Source organism: Lolium perenne, chromosome 4 (assembly GCF_019359855.2).
Source record: "Lolium perenne isolate Kyuss_39 chromosome 4, Kyuss_2.0, whole genome shotgun sequence".
Classification (NCBI taxonomy): Eukaryota; Viridiplantae; Streptophyta; class Magnoliopsida; order Poales; family Poaceae; genus Lolium; species Lolium perenne.
In genome coordinates this window covers 30,578,011-30,601,485 of record NC_067247.2, presented here as the reverse complement: position 1 = coordinate 30,601,485, position 23,475 = coordinate 30,578,011, and the positions used below count along the sequence as shown (strand labels likewise).

Here is a 23,475-nt window from a genome sequence, read left to right as displayed (position 1 = left end):
CTATGCTAATGTACTGCCCTTCCTAGGACTAATACATACTTGTGATTATACCCCTTGCAAGCATCCGCAACTACAAGAAAGTAATTAAGATAAATCTAACCACAGCCTTAAACTCTGAGATCCTGCGATCCCTCCTGCATCGATATACCAACGGGGGCTCAGGTTTCTGTCACTCCGGCAATCCCGCAATTGGCAAACGAGTACAAGATGCATTCCCCTAGGCCCATAAAGGTGAAGTGTCGTGTAGTCGACGTTCACACGACACCACTAGAAGAATAACACCACAACTTAAATATCATAACATTGAATACTACTCAACCATAATTCACTACTAACATTTAGACTTCACCCATGTCCTCAAGAACTAAACGAACTACTCACGAGACATCATATGGAACATGATCAGAGGTGATATGATAATGAATAACAATCTGAACATAAACCTTGGTTCAACGGTTTCACTCAATAGCATCAATAACAAGTAGAAATCAACACCGGGAGAGTTTCCCCTATCAAACAATCAAGATCAAACCCAAATTGCTACAGCGGTGACGAGGTGCAGCGGTGGAGACGGCGGTGATGATGATGAAGATGATGGTGATGGTGATGGAGATGATGTCCAGCTCGATGACGGTGACGATGGCGTCGATTTCCCCCTCCGGGAGGGAATTTCCCCGGCGGATTCCTGCCCGCCGGAGAGCTCTTTTCTCTCTGGTGTTCTCCGCCCCGCAGAGGCGGCTGTGGCTCTGTTCGACGTACCCCCCTGGCTTAGGTTTTCGGGGCGAAGGCGTGTGCGAAGAAAAGGAGGCGAGAGGGGGCTGTGGGCCCCCTCCTCATAGGGCGGCGTGGCCAGGGCAGGGCCCGCGCCGGCCTGGGAGGGGGGCCCATGGCGGCCCTCCTCAGCTCCCCCTTCTGGCTCCCTTCGTCATCTGGAAAAATAGGAATTTTCGTATAATTTCCTTCAACTGTTGATCTTCCGAAATATTGCGTTCTGACGGTGCTTTGTCCAGCAGAATCCTGGCTCCGGTGCGCGATCCCCAAATAATCATGAAACATGCAAAATAGATGAAATAACATAAGCATTATGTACAAATATGAAATATATCAATGAATAACAGCAAATTATGATATAAAATAGTGATGCAAATTGGACGTATCAATGATGAACACCACTAACTGTGTAGGATTACACGAACCCTCAATGCCGGAGTTAACAAGCTCCACAATATTCAATGTTCATATTTAAATAACCTTAGAGTGCATGACAGATCAACATAACCAAACCAAGTACTAACATAGCATGCACACTGTCACCTTCACACTACGAAAGGAGGAATATATCACATCAATACTATCATAGCAATAGTTAACTTCATAATCTACAAGAGATCACAATCATAGCCTACGCCAAGTACTACACGATGCACACACTGTCACCATTACACCGTGCAGGAGGAATAAACTACTTTAATAACATCACTAGAGTAGCACACAGATAAATTGTGATACAAAACACATTGCAATCATAAAAAGATATAAATAAGCACTTCACTATGCCATTCATAACAGTGAATAAGTATTCTGTGAAATATAGCCTAAGAGACCCACACGGTGCACACACTGTCACCTTTACACACGTGGGACAAGGAGTCTCCGGAGATCACATAAGTAAAACCCACTTGCTAGCATAATGACATCTAGATTACAAGCATCATCATATGAATCTCAATCATGTAAGGCAGCTCATGAGATTATTGTATTGAAGCACATAGGAGAGAGATTAACCACATAGCTACCGGTACAGCCCCGAGCCTCGATGGAGAACTACTCCCTCCTCATGGGAGACAGCTGCGTTGATGGAGATGGCGGTGGTGTCGATGGAGAAGCCTTCCGGGGGCACTTCCCTGTCCCGGCGGCGTGCCGGAACAGAGACTCCTGTCCCCCAGATCTTGGCTTCGCGATGGCGGCGGCTCTGGAAGGTTTCTCGTACCGTGACTTTTTTCGTATCGAGGTTTTAGGTCAGGGACCTTTAAATAGGCGAAGAGGCGGAGTCGGAAGGTCAACGAGGCGACGGCACAACAGGGGGGCGCGGCCCAGGCCCTGGCCGCGCCGCCCTATCATCTGGGCCCACCAGGGCTCCCCTCTGGTGGCTCTCGGGTGTTCTGGAAGCTTCGTGGAAAAATAGGATGTTGGGCATTGATTTCGTCCGATTCCGAGAATATTTCCTTACTAGGATTTCTGAAACCAAAAACAGCAGAAAACATGAACTGGCCCTTCGGCATCTCGTCAATAGGTTAGTTCCGGAAAACGCATAATAATGACATAAAGTATGCATAAAACATGTAGATATCATCAATAATGTGGCATGGAACATAAGAAATTATCGATACGTCGGAGACGTATCATACCATCAATCTGGCAAAGGAATCGTCGCATCACCAAGAAAATGGAATGCAAGGCGTGCCTAGGAACTAAGAGGGAGGAGCAGAAGCACACCAACTTATTAAGAAGTTCTCATTTACATTATAATTAAGATCTCGTAAAGGCACTCCTAAGGAGGAAAAAAATTTGTCAAGCTTTTGCATGAGGTGAATCTCTCAACTGGCTGGGGTAATGAGGATTGTGGGAGAGGTTCATGGGGGTATGGCCAATGTTGCCCATGACTTTTGCAAGCAAATTCCTTTTTTAGAGAGGATGTAAGAAAATGCATGGATGTAATGGATGCATTCCACACCGACAAGGACATGTTTCTATTGCTTGCTAACTTTGCAAAGACAAAGAAACAAGATCCAGATTTTACTTTCAGCTTACAGACTGATTCTCTTAATAAGGTTGACCACATCTTTTGGGTAGTTGGGCTGCGTCAAAAAGCTACAATGATTTTGTCTTGTTCAACACCACACCTTCATGAAAAATATGTATAGCATGCCATTAGCCTCTTTATTGGTATTAACAGATATGGTCAAACTATCAAGGTAGGGTGTGATTTCCTAAGGAATGAAGAGCTTTGTCCAGCTGTTTGAGGAGTTTCTTGATGCTACCATGATGGTCTTCAGCCCCCAAATTTTATAACCGACCAAGATGCTACCTTGCAAGTGTAATTCTCACATCCCGCGCAGGCTGTGTTGGGGAATTTCAAGACGAAACATGTGGAACTATGAATGGAATTAATGAAAATATTGACCACAACATGTCAGTCGAAGCGTTTGAAAAGATGTGGGAATAGATAATCATGGAAAACAATGTTACACACAACACACATTCGAGTGATCTTTATCACATTAGGGCTACATTTTTCCCAGCCTGCTTTAAGGATTGGTTTTCCCTATATAAAAGACAATCAACCGCGGCCCGTTGTTCCAGAATTCTCCCTCGGGTCGCGAAGCCGACGGGAGCAGTACCACGACGGCTGCGAGCACTTCCAGCATGCCGGCCACGCCTTCTCCTCCTCCATCTCCTCGGTCTTCGCGCCTCCGCCGGACGACGTCGAGCTCCTCCAGTGTGGCGTTCATCTAGCGAGGTCACTCGGTCATCGCCGCCCTCACCGCACGAATTTTGGCTTCGGCCGTGGTGCCATCGCCCTCTTGTGTGGTGAGTGTGCTCGACGGCCAGTTCAGCAGAGAGATTCTCCATGGTAGCGTGATGCTCGACGGAATTTCTTCTGTTGGTATGTACTGTTTTCTTTTATGCTGGTTTTGATTCCGTCACTCATAGATTGCTCTGCTGCGTGGTGTCTTTTTTCATGCTGGTTTTGATTCCGTATCTCCTAGGTTGCTCTTCTGGTACGTGATGCTTCTGGTCGAAGTAAAGCTTAGTTTCTCTGTATATTATCTTTTTGGCTATTCTGAATCCTCTGTTTTGATACAATTTTGGTTATGCATTTTCGATTGATTGTTGTTTGTATGATCCACATGCAGGAAATTGATGCAATGGAAGATGCACATCCAATGATACAGTTGGTGAAATAATAATCCCCTTAGTTCTTGCTATTGGTCAATTTTCTACTGGATGGACATCACACTGTGTCCACTTTTGGACTGAATGGTAGACCTTCATGCCCACGGCTCACTACTGACAATGTGGGAATTTGTGCCCCTGCTGGTTGTTCTGAGGAATTAGTATTTAGGTATGTATTGGACCAAATGTTTTAACGATGGATGCCAGTTCAGCTACAATTTTACATTTGTTATGGACTCTCAAAAGAGGGGAATTCGCCTAGGTAATTGGCAAATTACTTATGCTACCAGCATGTTTCTATATTCTTTTCGGTTTGGATGCAAAAACATTATATGTTTAACTGTATGTTGCTGACAACTACAGGAGAACAATAAGTAATGTATTTTCACTACTGCTTAAAGTTGTATGCCCCTGTTTATTCAAAAAAAAATGAATTTTATTACAGATAGATAAATGAACAAGGGACCATTTAGGTTGACTTAAATGGTCATTTTAGATATTCCACGTGAGATTGCGTGTTATTGCTAACTGTGGTATTTTTTTTGGATAAATCAACCCACTATTTTTGGTTTCCCGGTCCAATTGATGAAAAATTTGTATGAAGTGATAAATTATTGTGAAGTGCTTTGATGTACTAGAGTTTTGTGTGTGGAACAAGCAGGCAAGATTAATTTCATGATGCATATGCTTGGATAATTTTGATTGAGAAGATTTATGTAGGATTGTTAGGTTTAGTCTGATAGGCATGTACCTTGGTCTCTTGCTTTTCACGTGCTGAGTAATTAGCATCTGATTTTATGTATTTGTTGTCAAGACATCGCATGTTACACTGCTGAAAAATAAGTTTGGAGCGCTAATAACATAATTCTCCTGATTCACTGAACCTCATCCATAATTCCGGAACAACTAAAATAAAAATAGTTGCTGCTTCCGTTTTTTTACTTCTTTATATTCTCTTAGGAGGTATGCGATGTTTATAGTTTAACATTGTATATGATTAACATAGATATTCAACCATTAAGCTTTAAATTTCCCTTCTTCTATTTATATGAATAATATACTGAGTTCTAGGTTAAAGTCTGAAACCAATCTATCAAAGATAAATAAATACTGCTTTCATTGATTCAAGTGCCTTGACACGGCAATCAAATCTACAACACAGCTACTATTGTGATATGACAAGCTTCAGATCATTGACGTGTTTTTGTCTGGGTGTTGTATCTCCTGTTTGTACCTTGAAGAATCTTGATCTCATTTTTGTCCGGCTGCACAAAGTCTACCAATGCAGAGTACTTCTCTGTATGTTGGCGTGCTGCCTCTCTCTTTTGTTACTCCTGCCGTTTCTCTATTCTGCATTCCAATCTGCCACTTCTCTCTTTCTCTCTCTGTACCCTGGAGAGAGTGTTTCGTTCATGGCGAAAGGAGTACTTGATCATAGAATTTATCAGCAACTTGATGGTTTGTGTACAAGCTCATACTTCTTTTGGGTGACCTTACGTTTTCAGTACAGGAAAGGCAAGGTCCACGATGACATGATTACCCTGTTGGATTCAATAGCATCAGGAGTGAAGAATCAAGATGTCGTAAATACGTTGATTACAAATATGTCTGCTGACACACGACTTTACATATCCCCAATTGCATCAAAGAGAAACCTCAGGTTAGTTATCCTTTTTGAATTGCAAGATACATTTCTAAACAAGCCATTATTTTTCTCATGACGTGAGGATCAGACATCTAGGTTGTAGTTTAATTGTATTTCCATCTACTGTTTTGATGGTAACATGAAAGCAAGGAGTGGTAAATGTTTTTAAAATCATGCAAGAAGATTACGGACATATGTTTGCTACGTACTGAAAATTGTTGCAGTGCTTAGGGAAATAGACTTAGCAGCATACTCTTCGAATTGCTCTTAGTACACTACTGGATGACAGTTGGAATTGTATTCTTGAATTTCCGATAGAATTAATAAACTTTCAGATTTGTGCAACAAACTATTCTTCGGTTTTCCTTACATTTTACTCCCTATGTGTACTTACCTCTGCTTTGCCATATCAGTCTTCTACTCCACATTTTTTTTGATTATTTAAACTACGTATTTGAATGACTTTCTGTAGCAACTCGGTGATCATTGTTTTGTTGTCTATTTGTGGTTTACACTGAAGTTTCTTTTTGATGCCAGCGGTTGGCATGTGCAGTTATTGGTGGTTCATGTGAAGCTGGCTCTAGAAGGCGCATATAGTTTGTACTCTTATCAATGGAAAGTGATTGTAATGTGTTCTTTTGAGTAGATATCTCTAATGTATCCCATGGTGGTTACTGTAGCCTTGGCGATTACAGAGCTTTCTTTACCTTTTACCTACTCTTCACTTCTTGGTTATTCTTTTCTTTGTAAAGCAAATCTGCTAATCGTGTGGTGCTGATCTTGCATGCATTACTTCATGTAGGATCCGATCTGAGCAATGGAAGGGATACTGCTGAAGTACGTGTCCTTGAACTCTTATCAATGGAAAGTGATTGTGCCGCTGGCTGGGACCTGGGAATTGTGAGTTCAGATTTAAGGGTTCCTTTAAAGTTCACTTTGTTTTCATTTACTGACAGGTTACTAATAAATTACACCAGTTGCAGCAATATACATCTCCAGGGTTTATTTAGACTTTACAGTCTTTTATGGTTTATGTAATAATGGTCCAGTGATATTCCCACCAACCAACATTTATAAAATGCAGCACCGTGGATAGATTATTGGTTGCCAGTGAAGATTTCAGTGATTCATAGTCCCACTAGGTTATCAAATTTCTTTTACTAAATTCAGGTATATGGTAAGACCAATTAGCTTCTGTAATATTGAGTACCTCTAATGAAGTAATACCTCAACTACTGTAATATTACGTGGCTTTGTATAATCGAAGATCCCCTGTCTTAGTTTTTCCACCACACCTGCTAGACTACTGAAGTCTCAGAAACTAGGCAATGGCAGACATTCATCTTACCATCCTACTTTACTGATTTGTCATCAAGAATATGTTCTGATTTGGGCAAGTATCTATGCTCTGTTGTGATCTCTTTGTCTAGGCCAAGTCAATGAACCATGCAATGAAATTATTATTAACAATGTTGGCTGCTCCTTGCTCTTCTGTATGATTATTCCTAGCGCCAATACCTATCCCTAATGCAGGGCATTCCTTGCATGCCTCACGCCGCGCCGCTGCTTTCTAGTCCATTGTTGATCAGTGAATATCCGAATGCTTATTCCCGGCAGGTTTTATTCTCTAGAGTTTGCTTTTTGATAAGCACACGAGGTAAAAGGTACGGTAGATGAATTATCAGATCGTGAAGTGTTGGAGCGCAGAAGTGCCGTCGAGGCCGTGCCTCAGCAGCTCCTCCACCGTTGTGCACTTGTGCTCCTGTACCACGCCTGGCCGTCGCCGTTTGGCGAAAATCGGGGCGTGCACTCTGGTGGACGCGGCCTCACCGTCCGTCCGTCCGTCCGGAAGAAGCATACCACCGACACCCGGGGACCCACACTGACACACTGTTGGCCACCACGCGGTGCTCCACGCTTTCGAACCTGTCGTTGGACACGAGCTGCAAGAAGTCGCCAACGTTCACCACCGCCACAGCCGGCACCTCTTCTCACCGCCACGGCCTCCACCCACTTCTTGTTTCCCACGAGCACCTAGAGGCCGCCGACGGCGTACGGGAGGAGCACGGTGAGGAATCTGGGGTCAGAGTGTCTGGTGGCGCCCTGCGTGAGGCGCAGGTCCGGGCACGCCGGGTAGTAGTGGTCAGCGAAGTTGAGCCTGTCCATGTACGCTGCATCGTGCTCCAGGTACCTTGATTCAGGCCCAGCGCCTCGGACAGCAGCTCGACCAGCATCAGCCTCGCGTGCTCTGGCCTCTGGGCCTCTGGCACGACGCGCCTGCATGCCTCCGGCATTTCGTCGGTGGGTGCCGCCGGCAAGTCCATGTATAGGGTGTCGCGCCAGTTGGCCATGGGCAACTGGAACAGGTTGAAGTTGCTCTGGTACCGGACGCGCCGCTCGAATTGGCGTCCGCCGGCGACTCGTGGAAACGGCGCACGCGCACGAGTGTGTCGGCGAGGAGGTCGGCCGGCACGCCGTGGTTCACCACCTGGAAGAAGCCCACCGTCTCCGCGGTCGACTTCACCTCGGCCACCTACTCGGCTCATTCGGCGCCAGCGAGGTCGATGAGAGGAATGGTGAAGTGATGAGGTGCATCTCGTGGATGGTGGGGAAGATTGATTCGGGTGAGTGGTGGAAGATGTGGAGGGGACGGTGCTGACGCCAGCATCGACGATGCCTTTCTCTACCTCACGTACCGGTATTGGCGGCACTTTTCAAATAAGCCGCTAATGCTAGTAATTAGCGGCACTTTCTGATCAGTGCCTCAAATTACCATCTAATTAGTGACATTTTTTTTAAAATGCCATCAATGTTGATGTATACTGGCATTTGGCAAAAGTGCCGCCATTCCCACCCCCTCCCAAAACCACTGAAGGGCCTAAATGCAAAATTCGAACCAATCAACTATCTTTTTTTTTTTTGACAATCAATACCACATATATTCATAGTAACAAATAGTACATGGTAGAGATACATGAACTGACTCCAACGATTACAAAATAAAGTCTAAAAGATAGTAACAAATCTTCGAGGTCTTCAATTTCTTTCTTCTTCCAGAACACAATCTTGTACTCTTGTGAAGGCAGCCAAAGATACATAACGAACCATAGACCTGTAGATACCGACGAAAGTTCTCCCATAATTTTTTGAGCCGCAATGCCAAGACTGCGTGCACGCACGCAACCATTAAAGCAGTCATACAACATCGGCAAGAGTACCAACACCAGTATATCAGGGAATAATAACCAACTAGCTTTGTCGTCGTCGATGGAGAGCCGAGAGTACGAATCACCATTGTCGAGGACGTAGCAGCCGGGACAAAAACTGCGAGGATAATCCTCCTCGCGGCAACAACGACAAAAGATCCAAAATCGATCTGGCGAAGCAAGATCCGAAGACCCATACCTAAAAAATTGTGATTGTTCAACACCACCATTGACGCCGGGAAGAAGATCTCGTCGCCGAACGAAAGTCCGAAGAAGTACAATCAACTATCTCATTCTCAGCTCTCAGCTCTCATTCCGTTCAGCTCTCAGCTCTCACGCACACGGCCTCCCCTTCGATCCCTTGTTTTGATGCAGGGGATCCCGGGTGGTTCCGCGCGTTTTTCCCGGCCGAAAAAAACCCGGGTAGAATTGGCCCGGGGCGGCCCACCGTGCCGTTTGGTTGTATACGGGGGAGAGTTATCGTTCCCTTCCGCGACTTTTCCCTGGGAGCGCTATCCACGAGTCCGGAGGTCGAGAACGAAATCCTCTGGCTCGCTCGCTCTCTCGCATGCGAGGCGACGGCACGGCGGCGTGTGCGGGCGTGCGGCGCGTCCACTCCGGCGACCACAAGCGAGGCCCCGCTCCCGAGAGCTGCGCCTGCACGTTTCTTCCCTCTACTGCCTATCCCCTCGCCGGCGTCCGTCCTTCCCCATCTCCCAAGATCTGCTCCGCCGCAATTCTCCTGTCCCCTCCGGCCGTCGGGATTGACGAAGGTTATCCACTATTACTTCTCCCATCCTAGGTTTGCTTCTCCACTCATGTCTGTGTTCTAACACTGATGAATTGTTGCTCTAGGTTAGGGATGTGAGCACAGACTCCTTGCTAGATTTTTGTGTGTGTTGCTTACCATAGATCTATACCTATGCACTATCCTGCCCTGGATCTGTACATCTTTGTGCTGCTCCATATCTAGAAATCTAGGAACGTGAGCACTACCTCCTGCACTGATGTTTGGCTTTATATTAATCTAGTGGTAGTCAGTTCTGGTGGTACTAACTGAACATCACATAGCACTCCAGAAATATGTGGTCAACTTTGGGCATGATCTGTTATGATAGATTAATAGTTGGGCTCTCGATACAAGTATCTTCTTCAAGATTTCCTAGCAAATGCATGAAAAAAGTGAACTGAACTACTACTTGATAGTCTCCCTGTTGATAGTGTGATTATCTGATTGTACTTCTTGCTCACCTCATGTGGCAAAATAATAAGAAGTGTGAATTATTGTTGTAATGTTGCTCTTTGTTAAGATCAAGTAGGATAATATATTCAGCCATTCTTGCTTTGTTTTGTACAGATCAAAGTCATTTGTTGCACTGGCATTATACTTTATATAAGCTCAAAATATAAATGTTATACATCAACTTGGTTCAAGTTGGCTGAGTAAAGTTATTGTCAAGGAAGAAATATAATGATTGTCATCTCACTTGGTTAAAGTTGGCTGGATGTGTTTATTTGTGAAGATCCATTTTATTAGTTCATGCCTTACCTGTCCCCCGCACTGATGAGCTGCTGGTCCTGATCTTGCAGGCTGTCGACCGGTCCTGGAGGAAGAAGCTCGACGATTTTGCAGGTATTGCATATCTTATTCTTTATTTTTGGTTACTACTCCCGGAGTACTATATTTTACCTTTTTCTCTTTTTTACCAGTAGTACATGGTAAATTAGTTACAACAGTAGTTTTAGGTAGAGCATGTAGAGGGAGAAAGAGCTTGAAGCTCTGGCACTGTTGCCTGTACAGGCTGCTGATAAATATCCTAAACCCTCAATGGAATTTGCAAGCCTATTTGAACAATGATGCAACCATATTAGTTGTACTTGCAGATATCGATATGTGATTATGTGTACTCTGATAAAGTAATAGACTACTTCATCACTGTTGTGAAATGTATATGTGGATTGCCTAGTCCTTTCCATCAGTTCGGACTTTTGGTTCAAATGGCTAGTGCATGAAGCTTAACATGGTATCAGAACCCTAGGTCTCAAGTTCAAATCCTGGTTTTCATATGGTTTTTGCAATTAAGCCTAAAAATTGTTGTTGCCCCCCTCTTTAGCCACCGCTGATGCCCTGTTTCGGTGTGCTCTTCTTCTTTCACGTGTTGACTTTCTTTTCTCTCGTCACACGCGAGTGGGGGTGTTGTGAAATATTTATGTGGATTGCCTAGCCCTTTCCATCAGTTCGGACTTTTGGTTCAAGTGGCTAGTGCATGAAGCTTAACAATCACAATGCTATTTCTGAATTTTTTGCGTATTCTGATAAAGTAATAGCCTATTCCGAAATATCGTAAACCCTCAATGGATTTTTTTTTTGTGGAATGGAATTAGCGTAGATGATGAATTATATTCATGAACTTTGAAGATCTATATCAATGCTACATAATCAGTTTAGATGTTACATTTTCCGCACATCCTTATATAGTGACTACTACAGTTTTCGTGGTAGTTCAATTACATAGTTATTCCCAAAATTCTGAATTTGCAAGAAACAACAGTTAATTAATAAATAATACTGCTCTCCTCCAATTCTGGTTTATCTTCGCGAATATTAGTATGGGCTCAATATTTAAATATCATCTTATCTTTTCACCCGTAGGATTACAGAATTTGCTTGACTGAGCTTGCAAGCGATGTGGTCGTCGAGGAAGGAGAAGTGTCTTTCCATCTCCACAAGGTGAACATTTGCTCCATCTCTCTCCATGTGTTATTCCCTGTTCTTCCTCCGATGGAATGCAGATTCGTTGAAAGGCATCTTGAATGTGAGGATGTACATATGCTAAATAAGGAAGCCGTTATTCTCTGTGAAACACCACCCAAATTTGCCGGCGCTGGATAGGGATGGCGGAGCGGACTCCCTCGGCCAGGACCGGTGGAAGGCGAGGAGGTCTCTAGAAGACGAGAGCATGGACGTGGCGGCCCCTTCGAAGACGAGAGCAGCGGCGGACGGCGGCCAAAGGTGGAGCTGGTAGCGGCGACCCCTCCGACGACGAGAGCAGCGGCGGACGGCGGCCAAAGGTGGAGCTTGTAGCGGCGACCCCTCCGACGACGAGCAGACGACGGCTAGAGGTGGTGCTGGTCGCGACGCCCCCTGGGCGTGGTCGGGGCGACCCCTCCGATGGCGAGCAGAGCGGCGGGAGGTGGAGCTAGGCGCCGCGGCCGACGCCTGGAGGTGGAGCTAGGCGTGGCGGCTCCTGCAACAGCGACCAAAGTGGACGGTGGCGAAGATTCGAATTTGAATTTCGAAATCTAGGCCTAATTTGCAGGGTATTCAATGTGTTATGGATTTTTTTGCAAAATCCATTTGTAGTGTGCGCGCAAAACTTATTTTGGTTCGGAGTATTATTTTTGTCAATATGTAATTACTTGTGATTCATCCAAAATGTAGGTTGTTAATGTGATTTTTAACTACTCCAGGATTATTTACACGTTTTTTGATTTGCTGGAATTGTTTACCAATTGTCTACGTATGCGGTGAAACAATTCAACTCGGTTTCTTTCTCCTGGGCTGTTTCCGGTGCTTTCCCTCAATTTTCCCGTGCGTCCAAACAACGTCAGGGATTGGGCCCATTTTTCCCACGATAGGAGGTGTTCCCGGGTACACTGCTAAATTCCCGCCAGGGGTCTGATTCCCTGGTTTATTCTCCCCCAACTACCAAACGAGCCCTCACGCTTGTGATGCCACCACCTGCCTCTCCGGTCGCTGCCGGCCGTCTCCGGCGCCGCCGCACGCCAGCGTCGCTCTGCTCTGGCCTCCTGCTCTGGTTTTCCGCCGCCGCGATGCGCTATCACACCCTTCGGCACTACCCCGCGAAACCCTAGCCCCATTGTTCGGCCGCCGGCGCGGCACCCATTCATCCGCGCCTCCGGCTGCCCCTCCACGTCGACCAGAGCGCGCCCTCGCCTGACCCAGAGCGCGCCTCTGCCTCGGATTGCAGAGCGCACGGTGTCGGGCCTGAAGCGGCGCGACGACGACGTGCTCGCGGCGGCCAACGCGGCCACGGCGGAGCTCGAGGCCGCCAAGCGCGCGCGGGAGGCGGCGGAGACGGACCTGCGCGGGAGCCAGGTGCAGGCCTCCATCGCCGCCGCGGCCATCCATGCGCTCGATGTCCCTCCTCGTCTCCCTCCCTCCCCGCCGAATTGGCGAATCATTTCTCCCAGTTCGCCTGATTTGATTTCAATTTCGCCGTGTTTTGGCGCGTGCAGGCGACCATCTCGCATCTCCAGGAGGAGATCGCCAAGGTGGGATCCAAGCCGGAGGAGCTTAAGGTCAGAAACCTCGCAAATCGCATTGAATCAGGGTCCTACTAGTCTCTGTTGCTTTAACATGACGCGCTTGTGTGCTTTTGGTGCTGTGTGTATGTATGATTGGCGTCGGTGGGGTTGCGCTTTTGGTGCTTGATGTAATGTCTCTGCAGAGCAAGGAAGACACTGAGAGGTGAGCAGGATGAACTCTCTGTATCGGCTGTTTCTGTTGTGCTCCAGTAGGATTGTGTTACTGGTAGCGGCTAAAATTTTCATGGTTCTTTCAGAGACGAGTTCATCAGCCAGATGGTTGAAATGAATGCAAGGATAAGGTATGCGTTTTTTTCTTTTGTTGTTGCCTGTGACAACTCCATGTCGTTTTCTGCATCTGCAACCAGCTGTAGTTGGTGCTGCATCTGTTGTTTGCTGGTATTTTAAAAGGCCATGGTCATTAGCTAGCCGAGTACTGAGTTTATGCATGTTCAAACTAACAACGAGGCTTACTCACGTCGTCATGGCTGGGCTCCAGTTGTAGGGAGACTGACAGACTGTTTTGAGAATCACACTTAGGTGGTGAGCCTAAAATGTTGTTTCTGTGGTTGTTGGACTGTAGTTTGGTGATGTAATAAGTAGCTGTGTTGCGGGGAACTTTGTTCCGGCACCTGATTTTTCCTATAGTTTGTTTTCTGTTAAACTTTGTAAAACTGGGCACGGACGGTGGAGCTTGTTGCTTCCTTATGTGTGGATCTCAAAATTACTGTGATGTATGAAGTCTGGTGCAGTGTTTCTCCATATCTCAGTAATTCTTTTAATATTGGAAGCTTCATTTAGTTATAACCTTGTAAATATAGCAAACAACACTTATTGAGGAACACCGCTAAGTTATGTTTAATTCTTCAAAAATGTCTAACAGAATCACCTCTCTGCTTTTCCTTGTTTATGTCCATTTGGTACTATTTGCTTTACCTTGCTAGCTGAAACTTATGTTGGAAATTTATTGTATGCAAAATATCTTTTGGTAAACTATGTTTCTCCTTTGCAGGCAATTTCAACAGATGGCTTCTTTTGAATTAGCAAGGAAATGCTCTGAAGTGTCAACAGATGGTGAGCAAGGCAAGGCAGCAGACGGTAATCAAGTCAAGGGAACAGATGGTAAGCAGTGTAACTTAGTTTTCTTGAATCCCTTAAGAAGGGGTTCCTGTTAATTTGCAGCATCCGTTTTATTTCGGCTTCGTTGCTTATACATAGTTGTTTATTTCCTTTTATAGAAAATGAACCGCGGATATTGTACTTCTATGTAATGCATTAATATTGTCTTTAGTCGGGTCAATCTGGTGTTTTGTTGCGCTGTAGAAGACTAAGATTGCATATAATAAGGCGATGGCTGATAAGATGCTATTTAATTATATTTCTCCATGATAGTATAAACTTGTGATTGAAGATAAAGAAAAGCTTCAGAATGTTCGATTCAGTGTTCTGTTTCGACTAACAGTCATCAGTATGTTTGCATAACTGTTTCTGTTAAAGCTTTTCCATAGAAGCTGCCATTGTGTAGGCTCAAGATTGATAATCTCCTTACCTCGTTTCATTGGCATGCAGCGCATTTGTATTACTCATAATTCACTGATGTTTTTCACATGTGTTATGTTGAAATTGCAGTGTCATTGACAAGATTGAAGGCAAGGTATAAATGATGATTCGTTGCTTAAAGTCTACTACTATATACTTTTTTCCTATAGAACCCAGTTTTCTGTAATGCACGACCTACTTTTTAGCCACTTTAAACATGCATGGTCAATGTCTTCAACGAGCATGGTTAAGCTAACCCCCCTAATTCTTATTCATGTGCTCAGAGCCTTAACTGTATAATAACACATCTCTGTTGAGCTTTTGCTCTCTATATACATTTCGATACGAGGTATTGTTACAGGATAAAACTAACTAGCAAAAAAAGGGCGCGGCGGCACGCCGCGCCTGTGCTGAAGCTATATGAAAAGAACCTTGGAAGTATGAAGAGAAGGATGAATGAGATATACAGAAAAGTTAGTTGCTAGCAGTATGGTCACAACATAATATGGCCAGTGTCTTGCATTGCTTACCAGATAAAATAAAAACGACGCTGGAATCCGTAAACATGGAAACAAAATCACTGGTATACATGTGTTGAAAAAAGTGATTTTACAAAACAGGATAGATAGGTGAAACAGGTACACATAGTGTCAATATGAACTGTTCTTATTAGGGCCAAAGCTTTATAGTGGTGAGTGAATATTAGGGCCAAAGCTTTATAGTGGTGAGTGAAGTCGGCAGCGCACACAGTTCATACTTTTGATGCACCTTCTTGATATTTGCACTGATATAGTCGACCTAGCAAAAGAAAAAGGTAAAAATATTATATGAATATCAACAACTGAACAACTTAGAATCAAATTCATGTGTGTGATTTCAGGACAAACTAATTGTGATTTTTCAACCTCGCCACAAACTACTATTTTTGAGGGCTTCTATAAAAAAAAGCTACAGTTATGAATATTTTGGTGACCTTTCGAAGATGTGAAGTGCAAATAAGCCACATGCCCTCTGAGATGATTATGATACGCAGAATAAAAGACAATTAATGGTTTGTATATTCGATTTTTGGTACAGAATCTCAAATTAGACAATTGCTGTTTGAATTGATTTGAATTGATTTCTGCCCACTGACTTCTTTTTTAATCTGTTGAATATTTGTTTAGTTTAGATTATGCTCCTATGGAATAATTTGCCAGTGGTTTTTTTTTTGCTTGAGGCTGCATGTTAACTGAAATAAAAATAATAGTAAGTTTAAATGCGGCCCCATGTTGTGCCCGTGGTGGACCCCTTTTCAATGATTGTTTTATACGACACCAACTATCTAAGTTTGCCTGCGTATTACAAATTATATTGCAATTATTTATGAAATAATATTCTTGGCATTTGAAATAACCACAGACGTTAAATATGTTTGGAAATTTTCATGAGAGTTATTCATGCGACATGCAAGACATAAGTGTTTGAATGTGATAAGGAAACTATATCTATAACTGTGACATGAAAATTTGAAAGTTAGGTTTGAAATATCCATAACAGAGGATAAATATAAAGCTTAACTATCTAGCCCACTACATTTAATGTTCTCTAAAACTTATGAATCTTAATTAGGAAAAAAATTATTTTACTGTTTATGTGTATTATTATGAAGTTATTTCTCTGGATTAGAATGAAATGAGCATATGGTGCTTAAAATAAACCAGAATATAAATAAAGTACATATACTTGTACTATTGAATATTGAATTATAATAATATCTATTTTTTAGAATACGAATGGATATTTCTTTACTTAAATGACTTACATTTGAAATGTCTATATTTCTCAGTACCGTGCTTTTGAAACAATTTAGTTTCCTTAGCACATCAACTATTAGGTTGGAATAAGAATTGGATTATGTTCATTTAACGTGTAAATGACATTTTCTCTAGTTAAAAAGCGTAGATAATATTTTACAAACTTTCTTAAACAGCTAGCACTAATAGAATAGAAAAGACAAAGATGAATTTGTTAACATCATCAAGTTTATTTTCAACTATGATTATTGTATTGTTGCTTCGTGTTAGGAAGACAAATTATGCACGTACTTTAATACAACCGTACGGTGATTCACTACTCCATAGACTGGAGCTGGAGGTACCACAGTACTACCTAGTCCGACACTTGTTACGCACACGCCTGAGCATGTGGCACAGGAATGTGCATGCACCGAGTGCTCGAGTGTGTGCCTCTACGGCCAACATTGTCTCCGTCCGCCATTGTAGCTGTGATTCCATCCTTATCCCTTTTCCTCCCCTCTCTCACCCCATCTCTCTCTATCAGATTCGGCACACAGCGGCGTGCCGTCGGCCAAGGAGACGTGGCTCCCGTCACGGCGGCCGGGCACGCGCTGAGAGGCTGCGCTATGCTCCCCGCTGTGGTGTTGAATTTGCAGTCACGACGCCAGCGTCCATGGCCGGCATGCTTTGGTGAAGGCACGTGAGGGCGAGGCTCGCTATGCTCAAGCTCAGCCGCATCCCTGATTCGTAGAGCCCAAAGGCCAAGGAGCAGTGTGTCATGCCGTCGAGCCGGTGTGGCTGCCGTCCCATGCCCCGTTGGGGACGCCGTTGCGAGCAATAGCAAGCCACCGGCTTGTTTGCAGGGCCAGACATGCAGTAGAGCTGGAGGATGAGGAGCTGCACTTGCGCATCCGGCAGCAGGCACCAGTGACCCAAACCGAGTAAGCTTACTGGCGATTGAGCGGATAGGGTGCCGTCAGCAAACCACATGAGCTGTGGCATGTAGTCTCTGTGGATAACCAAAACATGCAGCATCAAAATCAATTCAGAAGGTGCCCTTTTTTGTCTCTTTTTCTAACTTTGGTTAGCACATTGGTTTACAAATCTTAAACATGATGTATACTAACTAAAACTTTTCCAATCATAGCTGTTTGTGTAGCAAGAAAGATAAAAACTTAGTTGCATTTGATCAATACCTTGGTATATAAAGCTGTAGCATCAGAATTATTAACACAATATTTCTTTTCCTAGATTTTTCTGGAAAATATTTTTAGCCAAGTATTCATGAGTCTGTGTCCGGATTTGGTAAACAGATCATGGAAGTTCTATTGGCGCAACAAAAATAACATTAATTCATTAAAGGTGCATGTGTAATCAAAATTGTATGCTTCCCTGCCTAGCTCTTTTTCTGAAAATTACAACTTTCATAGTAGAGGTTTTTAACTCATGTAGGAAAACAAAGGAAGGTAATCAAGATCTTCAAGACTCTAAGGAGGAACGATAGAGGATTTAGGCAACCTCCCGTCAAGCAAGAGCGGATTCAGCCAACTGTAACTGGTATGTTATCTTTCTCTAAGACATCATGGGTGCTTTGTTTCTATCCTGTAGTTAGTGCCTAAATCGAAACCACAATTATCACATGAAAGGGATCCAAGAGCAAAGGCCGGAAGAGAAATTAGCTGTGGCATTCTAAAACACGCTTTCAGTTGGTTCATTTCAGTGAAATTATTGGGAACACGCTTAAGAACAAACACCATGGAGGCAGTAGGTTAATAAAGTGCAACATGTAGAGTATATACTACCGGTCTAGTTCCTATCTAATTTCGCATAGATCAAACTCAACTGCTAGACGGAAAATTGAAAAATCCTTGAGACAAAGATGAGGAATCTTGTGCCTTGGTTCGGTTCCACTGATGTTAACTTTTCCCCATAAGGCCTTGTTTGGTACTAGTGTATCAGTGGGGATTACTGGGGATAATACTCTAGAGTATTGGGTGAACTACTGCTGTCACCCAATCCCCACAAAACCCCATCCCCAATCCACTAGGTAGGGGTAGAGTATTGGGGATTGAAAAAATTACACTAAAATTTGGGGGAAAAGTGGGATAAGTGGGGATTAAACTCTCTCATACTCTAGCACCAAACATGCATTGGGGATAAGTGGAGATTTAAAATTTCGAGCGGATTATCCCCGCTAATCCCCACTAAAACTCTAGTACCAAACAAGGCCTAATTATTTTGTATAGCTAAAGATTCCATAGCGCTAAAAGTGGGGGAACACACTATGCAAGTTTGAAATTTTCTCCCTAGGAGATGGTAAAAAAGGAAACAATAAGCGAACCAAGAGCAAGTGATCTGGTAACTGAAGGACTATGAATTTAAATAATCAGAGACATATCGTAGGTTAGAGCAGAAATAAATCCATAACCAATGCTCTGCAGCAATAACTGTCTTAAGTAAACACGCAGCATGAAAGTGTGTGTTTGGTATTGTACCTCACAGTCAGACTAAGATGAAATCCAATTCATATAGATTTCTGAATCTTTGTCTTCTTAGAAGCCCGTGACACGCACAAGTATCTTCCATTGATGTCCTCTCTGCCAAGCATCCATGACCAATGTTGTCTTCATTGCCGTTCTGACCTAGACACAATTGTTTCACTGTGGCATTATTGTTTTCAGCTAAGTATACCATTCTGGCGAGCCATATAATTGAAGCAAAAAAAAAAAATCTGGAAGCTAAAAGAAATCTTGAATACCTGCAGATCACAAACCAATGTGTAGGATTGGATAAGCCAATACAATGAATTACATGAGTTGCATCCGAAAATCGTGTAGACAGAGAGGATTTATACCTGTAATAGCACATGCACAAATTGCTCCTTGCCTCCTTCAGATGCATATCCATTCAAGCAATGTAAGTTTTAGTCCTCATTGACAGACTTCATCGGCTAGTTGACCATGTCAAAACAGCAAGCAGGGCCAAAGAACTAAGAGAGGTAAAGGATATAGATTGCGTACCTCATCTGCGCTACCACGGCCCTCCTCGCCCTCGCTTCTCCAGCAATCGGTGCCTCCACTCTCAGGTGCCTGTGGCACCTGGTTTTTTGGCAGATGTTCAGAACGTCAACTTGAAGAAATCGCTTACCATATTGCCAGAGCTCTAATTAATTAGTAACATAGAACATCTCTCTCAAATGATATCATAGTCAAACGTAGAGCCTACAACACCATTCTTACATAACCATATAGCATATAACTTATTGTAATGTTATCATCCTTTCAAATTCTACCATAAATACTAAAATACCGGTGTCGTGTATAGTTAAGAAAATTATTTCAGGACAATGCCTCCTTACTCTTAAGTTTTTTTGACAAAAGTTTTTAACTAAGCCCTCTATGCAAAAATAATATGTGAACTCGGAACGAAAGAATTCAGCATGGATTGAGGACTGAAAAGTGTGCGCAAAAAGAGATCAGCTACTCAACTGAGTTTGAACCATCAAACTGCCACCAAAGCCAAATTAAACACAAATCAAGATTGATTCATTTCATATTCATCTACTTTAGAAATGCATGCCTGCCAGCCTGCTTACAAAACTCGAAAGTTGAGCATCACTGAAAACTGGATGGCAACAAAAAAGTAACTGACCACAAAAAAAATCTTAGAGGAGCACCATGAGAACCTATGAAGTAAGGAAAACAATCATGTTGTAAAATCTGAATATCCTGCCTTCGAATCATGCTTATCTATTTCCACACAAAACCTTCTTTGTAGTTAGCAGCAAAACACAAAAGTCTAACATCTGCAAGGAAAGAGGGACTGCAAAATAAATAAGGGGCCGTACATTTGCATATTTTTTATTGATTAATTTTGGAAATACAGAGCACAAAAGATAAATTACATATAATGAACAACTGGTAAAATCTAGATCTTGAGAGAAACCACATGAAAATGTGGTGTGCTCAAGTGAGATAATTGATGCAGTCAATGCCATGTCAACTGTCCAGAGCAATGGAAGACAATTAAATAGGTCGAAACAAAAGAAAATGGAACCAAAGCCAAATGTATAATCAAATATTTTTGCCATTCCTTGTTAATGCAATTTTTTTCTCTCGTCTAAAATGAAACTGGCCTGACACACACACACACACTCCCATTGATAATCATAAACATAAAATTTACATTATAAGGCAAACATATATCACAGTTCACAACGGTGATATATAGTAATAACCATATTAAGATTTGATTTTCAGAATCAAGTACTACATTGTAAGGCAACTAAAAAAATGTAATGCTAGATCAAGGAAGTCACAACATTGCTCAGCCATCAAGATATCAATGGTGCCAATGCCCCTTTAATCTGGAAGGACCATATTTTTGGAATCAGTAATAGTAGGTAAACATATAGGTTTCAATCTAAATATATTCCCTGGTGCATCAGGTGTCTTGCTATTCTACTATTCTAGACAGTAAAAAAACATCATACTCCAAAGAAACTTACCAGATCCACTGATATAGATGTGTATTTGTACATCAAATTGGGCTAGCTTCTCGGATCGCTCCGTGAAGCTAGACTTTTTGGCACTGCTCCACGCCGGAGTTTTGGATTCAGAAGCTAGAGGACTTCTGATCACACGTCAAACCAGTTCAAATAATTGCTGCAAGGAAGGAAATTTAAAGGCTCGGCCAAAGCAAGCTAATATATCTAGGAATATTAAAATGCAACTGATATTGTGTAGTATCACACTATCATGCTTAGTGATCTAGCTGAAAAAATACAATAAAACGAAGGAGCTTATAGATGGAAATTTCCATTGCAAAACCAGCAGTATGAGACAGTACATGAACATGCTCTAAACCAAAAAACAAAAGATCAGAGGGAGAGAAGGAAGAGGAAGGGAGCACAAATTCAAGTCCAACCTTTCCTGGAGATGGGGATGGAGAACGTGTGGTCGAGCACATCGTTGCTTGGTCTCTTTGTTGCCATATCTGGTCCTACCGCTGTCGTCACCGTTCAGGAGCAGCAGGTGGCTTCTCCTCCTAGAGCCAAACCCACGACATCAAGCACCCTCCCTAGAGTATGCCGCTGCTACCATGGCTCCTCCGCCTCCAGGGCCGCTGGTGATGGCTGTGTCGTCCACTCCACCGTGGCCATCCACCCAGCGCCACTCCATCAAACTTGTGGCGGCTGCTGCCTTAGACTGCATCAACAACCACAATACCAGATTCGGAAGCGACAACGGCCTGCCGGGCAAGAAGACCACAGATCCGATTTAGGCCGCCCGAGAAAAAAAGAAAAGTGAGACAGAGGAATAGGAGTTGGGAAGTATATCTATATACCTAAAAAAGAGGAGGAGCAACCGGGTTGAACCTGTAAACGTAGTCAAGCGCCGCACCTGCCCGCAAAGGCATCTAGCCGCTGGTAGTTGGTCGCTGGTCGCGGATAGATTCCATGGTCGAGGCGGCTGTATCTGACCTCCCCTCGCCCTTCTTTCCGGCCCGCCTCACACCAGCGCCATCACCTCCACCCTAACTGCCTCCCGAGGTCATGCCCTGCCCCGATTCCATGGAACCGCCGCCGCCTGCTGGTGGTGAATGGAGAGGGTGCGCCCCTCTCCCTGCTTGTTGGCCCGCCTCCATGTCGACGACGCCCGCCGCCACCCCAACCGCTGCACGCAGATCGGCGCTCGTCCTGCCCCGCGCGATACCATGGCGCGGCCTCCCACTGATGGGGAATAGAGCGGGCACACGTAGGGAAACAGTGCGGTGGCGGGGAAACGGGAAAGGAGGAGGAGAGTGCGGGTGGCCAGGGATGGGAGCAGCCATGGCGGCCATGGGGAGGAAGAGAAAATGAGAGAGGAGGGGAAGAGATGGTAGGCAAATTGGATGGTTTCGCTCGGAAACTGATGCGGTGTTAAGCGGCGTGGGTGCAGCTTTGACCATGTACAGTTCCACAGCAACGCTACAGCCACGCGTGGAAGAAAAGAAAAAGAACCGTACGTGTATTTTCAGCCTCCCTAAAAATGGTAGACAACACCGTAAGTGCACACAGCAGATGATTGTGCATCTAAACCTAAACGTGTCAACCCAAGGTTAATCCACAAATAATTCAAAAATCTGAGAAAAATCGAAGTTGTTCATCTTTAGTATAGTAGTTATTCTTCTTTAAGCCATTATGTTCAGTTTTGGCCTATTACCTGTGTAGAACCAACTAATATTTAGTTGCTACAAATGATTTTATCTTGTACTCTAATATCTTTCCTGTAATAGGCATAGGCTCCAGAAAGCTTTTGACCTACTGAATTTGTAAGTGCGAATGTTAGACGCTTTTCTTCACGTTATTGCTGCAATTGGATTTTATTTTCGCAATGGGTAATATATCTACTTCCCTGATATAAGAAACATAACTACTTCTGTGTTTAATCTGTTTATTCTAGATCTGATGGTAGGGTGCTGACATTGGAGGAACAAGCAAGCGAATCGGGAACAAATGAGAAAAATTGGAAGCCAGTTAGATGAACCATGTTAGATGAACCTTGTTGTGTATTTTATCTAATGGTTTCAAACCATGTTGTTCATGATGTGGAGATGAACACTGTTGGTCATGGAAGTTAATTAGATGCCTGGATTGTGAATCCTTGAATGTTTCAAAATGTTGTTTCAAACATTGCTTGACTTCTTGAGTGTGATGTATGCTTGATTGTAGATTGCTTGAATGTTTGCAGACAGTATAACAACCTTAAAAATGCCTAAGAAAATAATCAGCGGCACCAGAATTAAAAGCCTGAAAAAGTAATTGTAGGCATCCTTTAAAAGTGGCGGCAAAAAGTTTAGATGGTATCTCTAGAAAAGTGCCAGTAAAAAGATTTCATAACATTTTCTGAAAAGTGCTTTTCGAAAAGTGCCAACAAAAAGATTCCGTGGCATCTTTTAAAAGTGCCGGCAATACTAACTAGCGGCATTTCTGGAAGTGCCTTAAAATACAACTAACAACACTTTCCTAAAAATACCGGCA

At 43.5% G+C, this 23,475-nt stretch overlaps 1 protein-coding gene, 2 long non-coding RNA genes and 1 pseudogene across 7 annotated transcripts; 2 read left to right on the top strand and 2 right to left on the bottom strand.

Annotated features, from left to right (window-relative positions):
- Positions 1-7,283: 7,283 nt before the first annotated feature.
- LOC127292065 (1-aminocyclopropane-1-carboxylate oxidase homolog 1-like) lies at positions 7,284-9,775 on the bottom strand (annotated as a pseudogene).
- Positions 9,776-11,457: 1,682 nt separating this feature from the next.
- LOC127292068 (uncharacterized) lies at positions 11,458-12,317 on the top strand. The gene is made up of 2 exons (XR_007844932.2): positions 11,458-11,539; positions 11,702-12,317. It is a non-coding gene; the product is annotated as an uncharacterized lncRNA (long non-coding RNA).
- A 414-nt stretch (positions 12,318-12,731) lies between these two features.
- LOC127292066 (uncharacterized) lies at positions 12,732-23,121 on the top strand. 4 transcript variants are annotated; one of them, XR_011742423.1, is made up of 6 exons: positions 12,737-13,300; positions 13,395-13,439; positions 14,150-14,259; positions 14,767-14,791; positions 17,907-18,011; positions 22,898-23,121. XR_011742423.1 is itself a non-coding variant. In XM_051321418.2 (5 exons), the coding sequence occupies exons 1-5, from the start codon at positions 13,227-13,229 to the stop codon at positions 22,977-22,979; spliced, it is 336 nt and encodes a 111-aa protein (XP_051177378.1). In that variant the 5' UTR covers positions 12,740-13,226; the 3' UTR covers positions 22,980-23,121. The 4 variants fall into 4 exon arrangements, 1 of the variants encoding a protein (XP_051177378.1); XM_051321418.2 differs by lacking the exon at positions 17,907-18,011 and having other exon boundaries at positions 12,740-13,300; XR_011742424.1 differs by lacking the exons at positions 12,737-13,300; positions 17,907-18,011 and having other exon boundaries at positions 13,307-13,439; positions 14,150-14,268; positions 14,707-14,791.
- LOC127292067 (uncharacterized) lies at positions 15,237-22,431 on the bottom strand. 2 transcript variants are annotated; one of them, XR_007844929.2, is made up of 7 exons: positions 21,832-22,428; positions 21,381-21,704; positions 20,962-21,118; positions 19,475-19,552; positions 19,309-19,343; positions 18,950-19,096; positions 15,237-15,474 (listed from the first exon to the last, which is right to left on the bottom strand). It is a non-coding gene; the product is annotated as an uncharacterized lncRNA (long non-coding RNA). The 2 variants fall into 2 exon arrangements; XR_007844930.2 differs by lacking the exon at positions 15,237-15,474 and adding an exon at positions 16,515-17,463 and having other exon boundaries at positions 21,832-22,431.
- Positions 23,122-23,475: the final 354 nt, after the last annotated feature.

What these genes read in the sequence shown, in the direction of transcription:
- LOC127292066 (XM_051321418.2), top strand. Translation starts at nt 13,227, where the DNA reads ATGATTGGCGTCGGTGGGGTTGCGCTTTTGGTGCTTGATGTAATGTCT. An exon ending in AGCAAGGAAGACACTGAGAG is followed by an intron (nt 13,301 to 13,394) that starts GTGAGCAGGATG and finishes TGGTTCTTTCAG; the next exon opens with AGACGAGTTCATCAGCCAGA. An exon ending in TTGACAAGATTGAAGGCAAG is followed by an intron (nt 14,792 to 22,897) that starts GTATAAATGATG and finishes TGTTTATTCTAG; the next exon opens with ATCTGATGGTAGGGTGCTGA.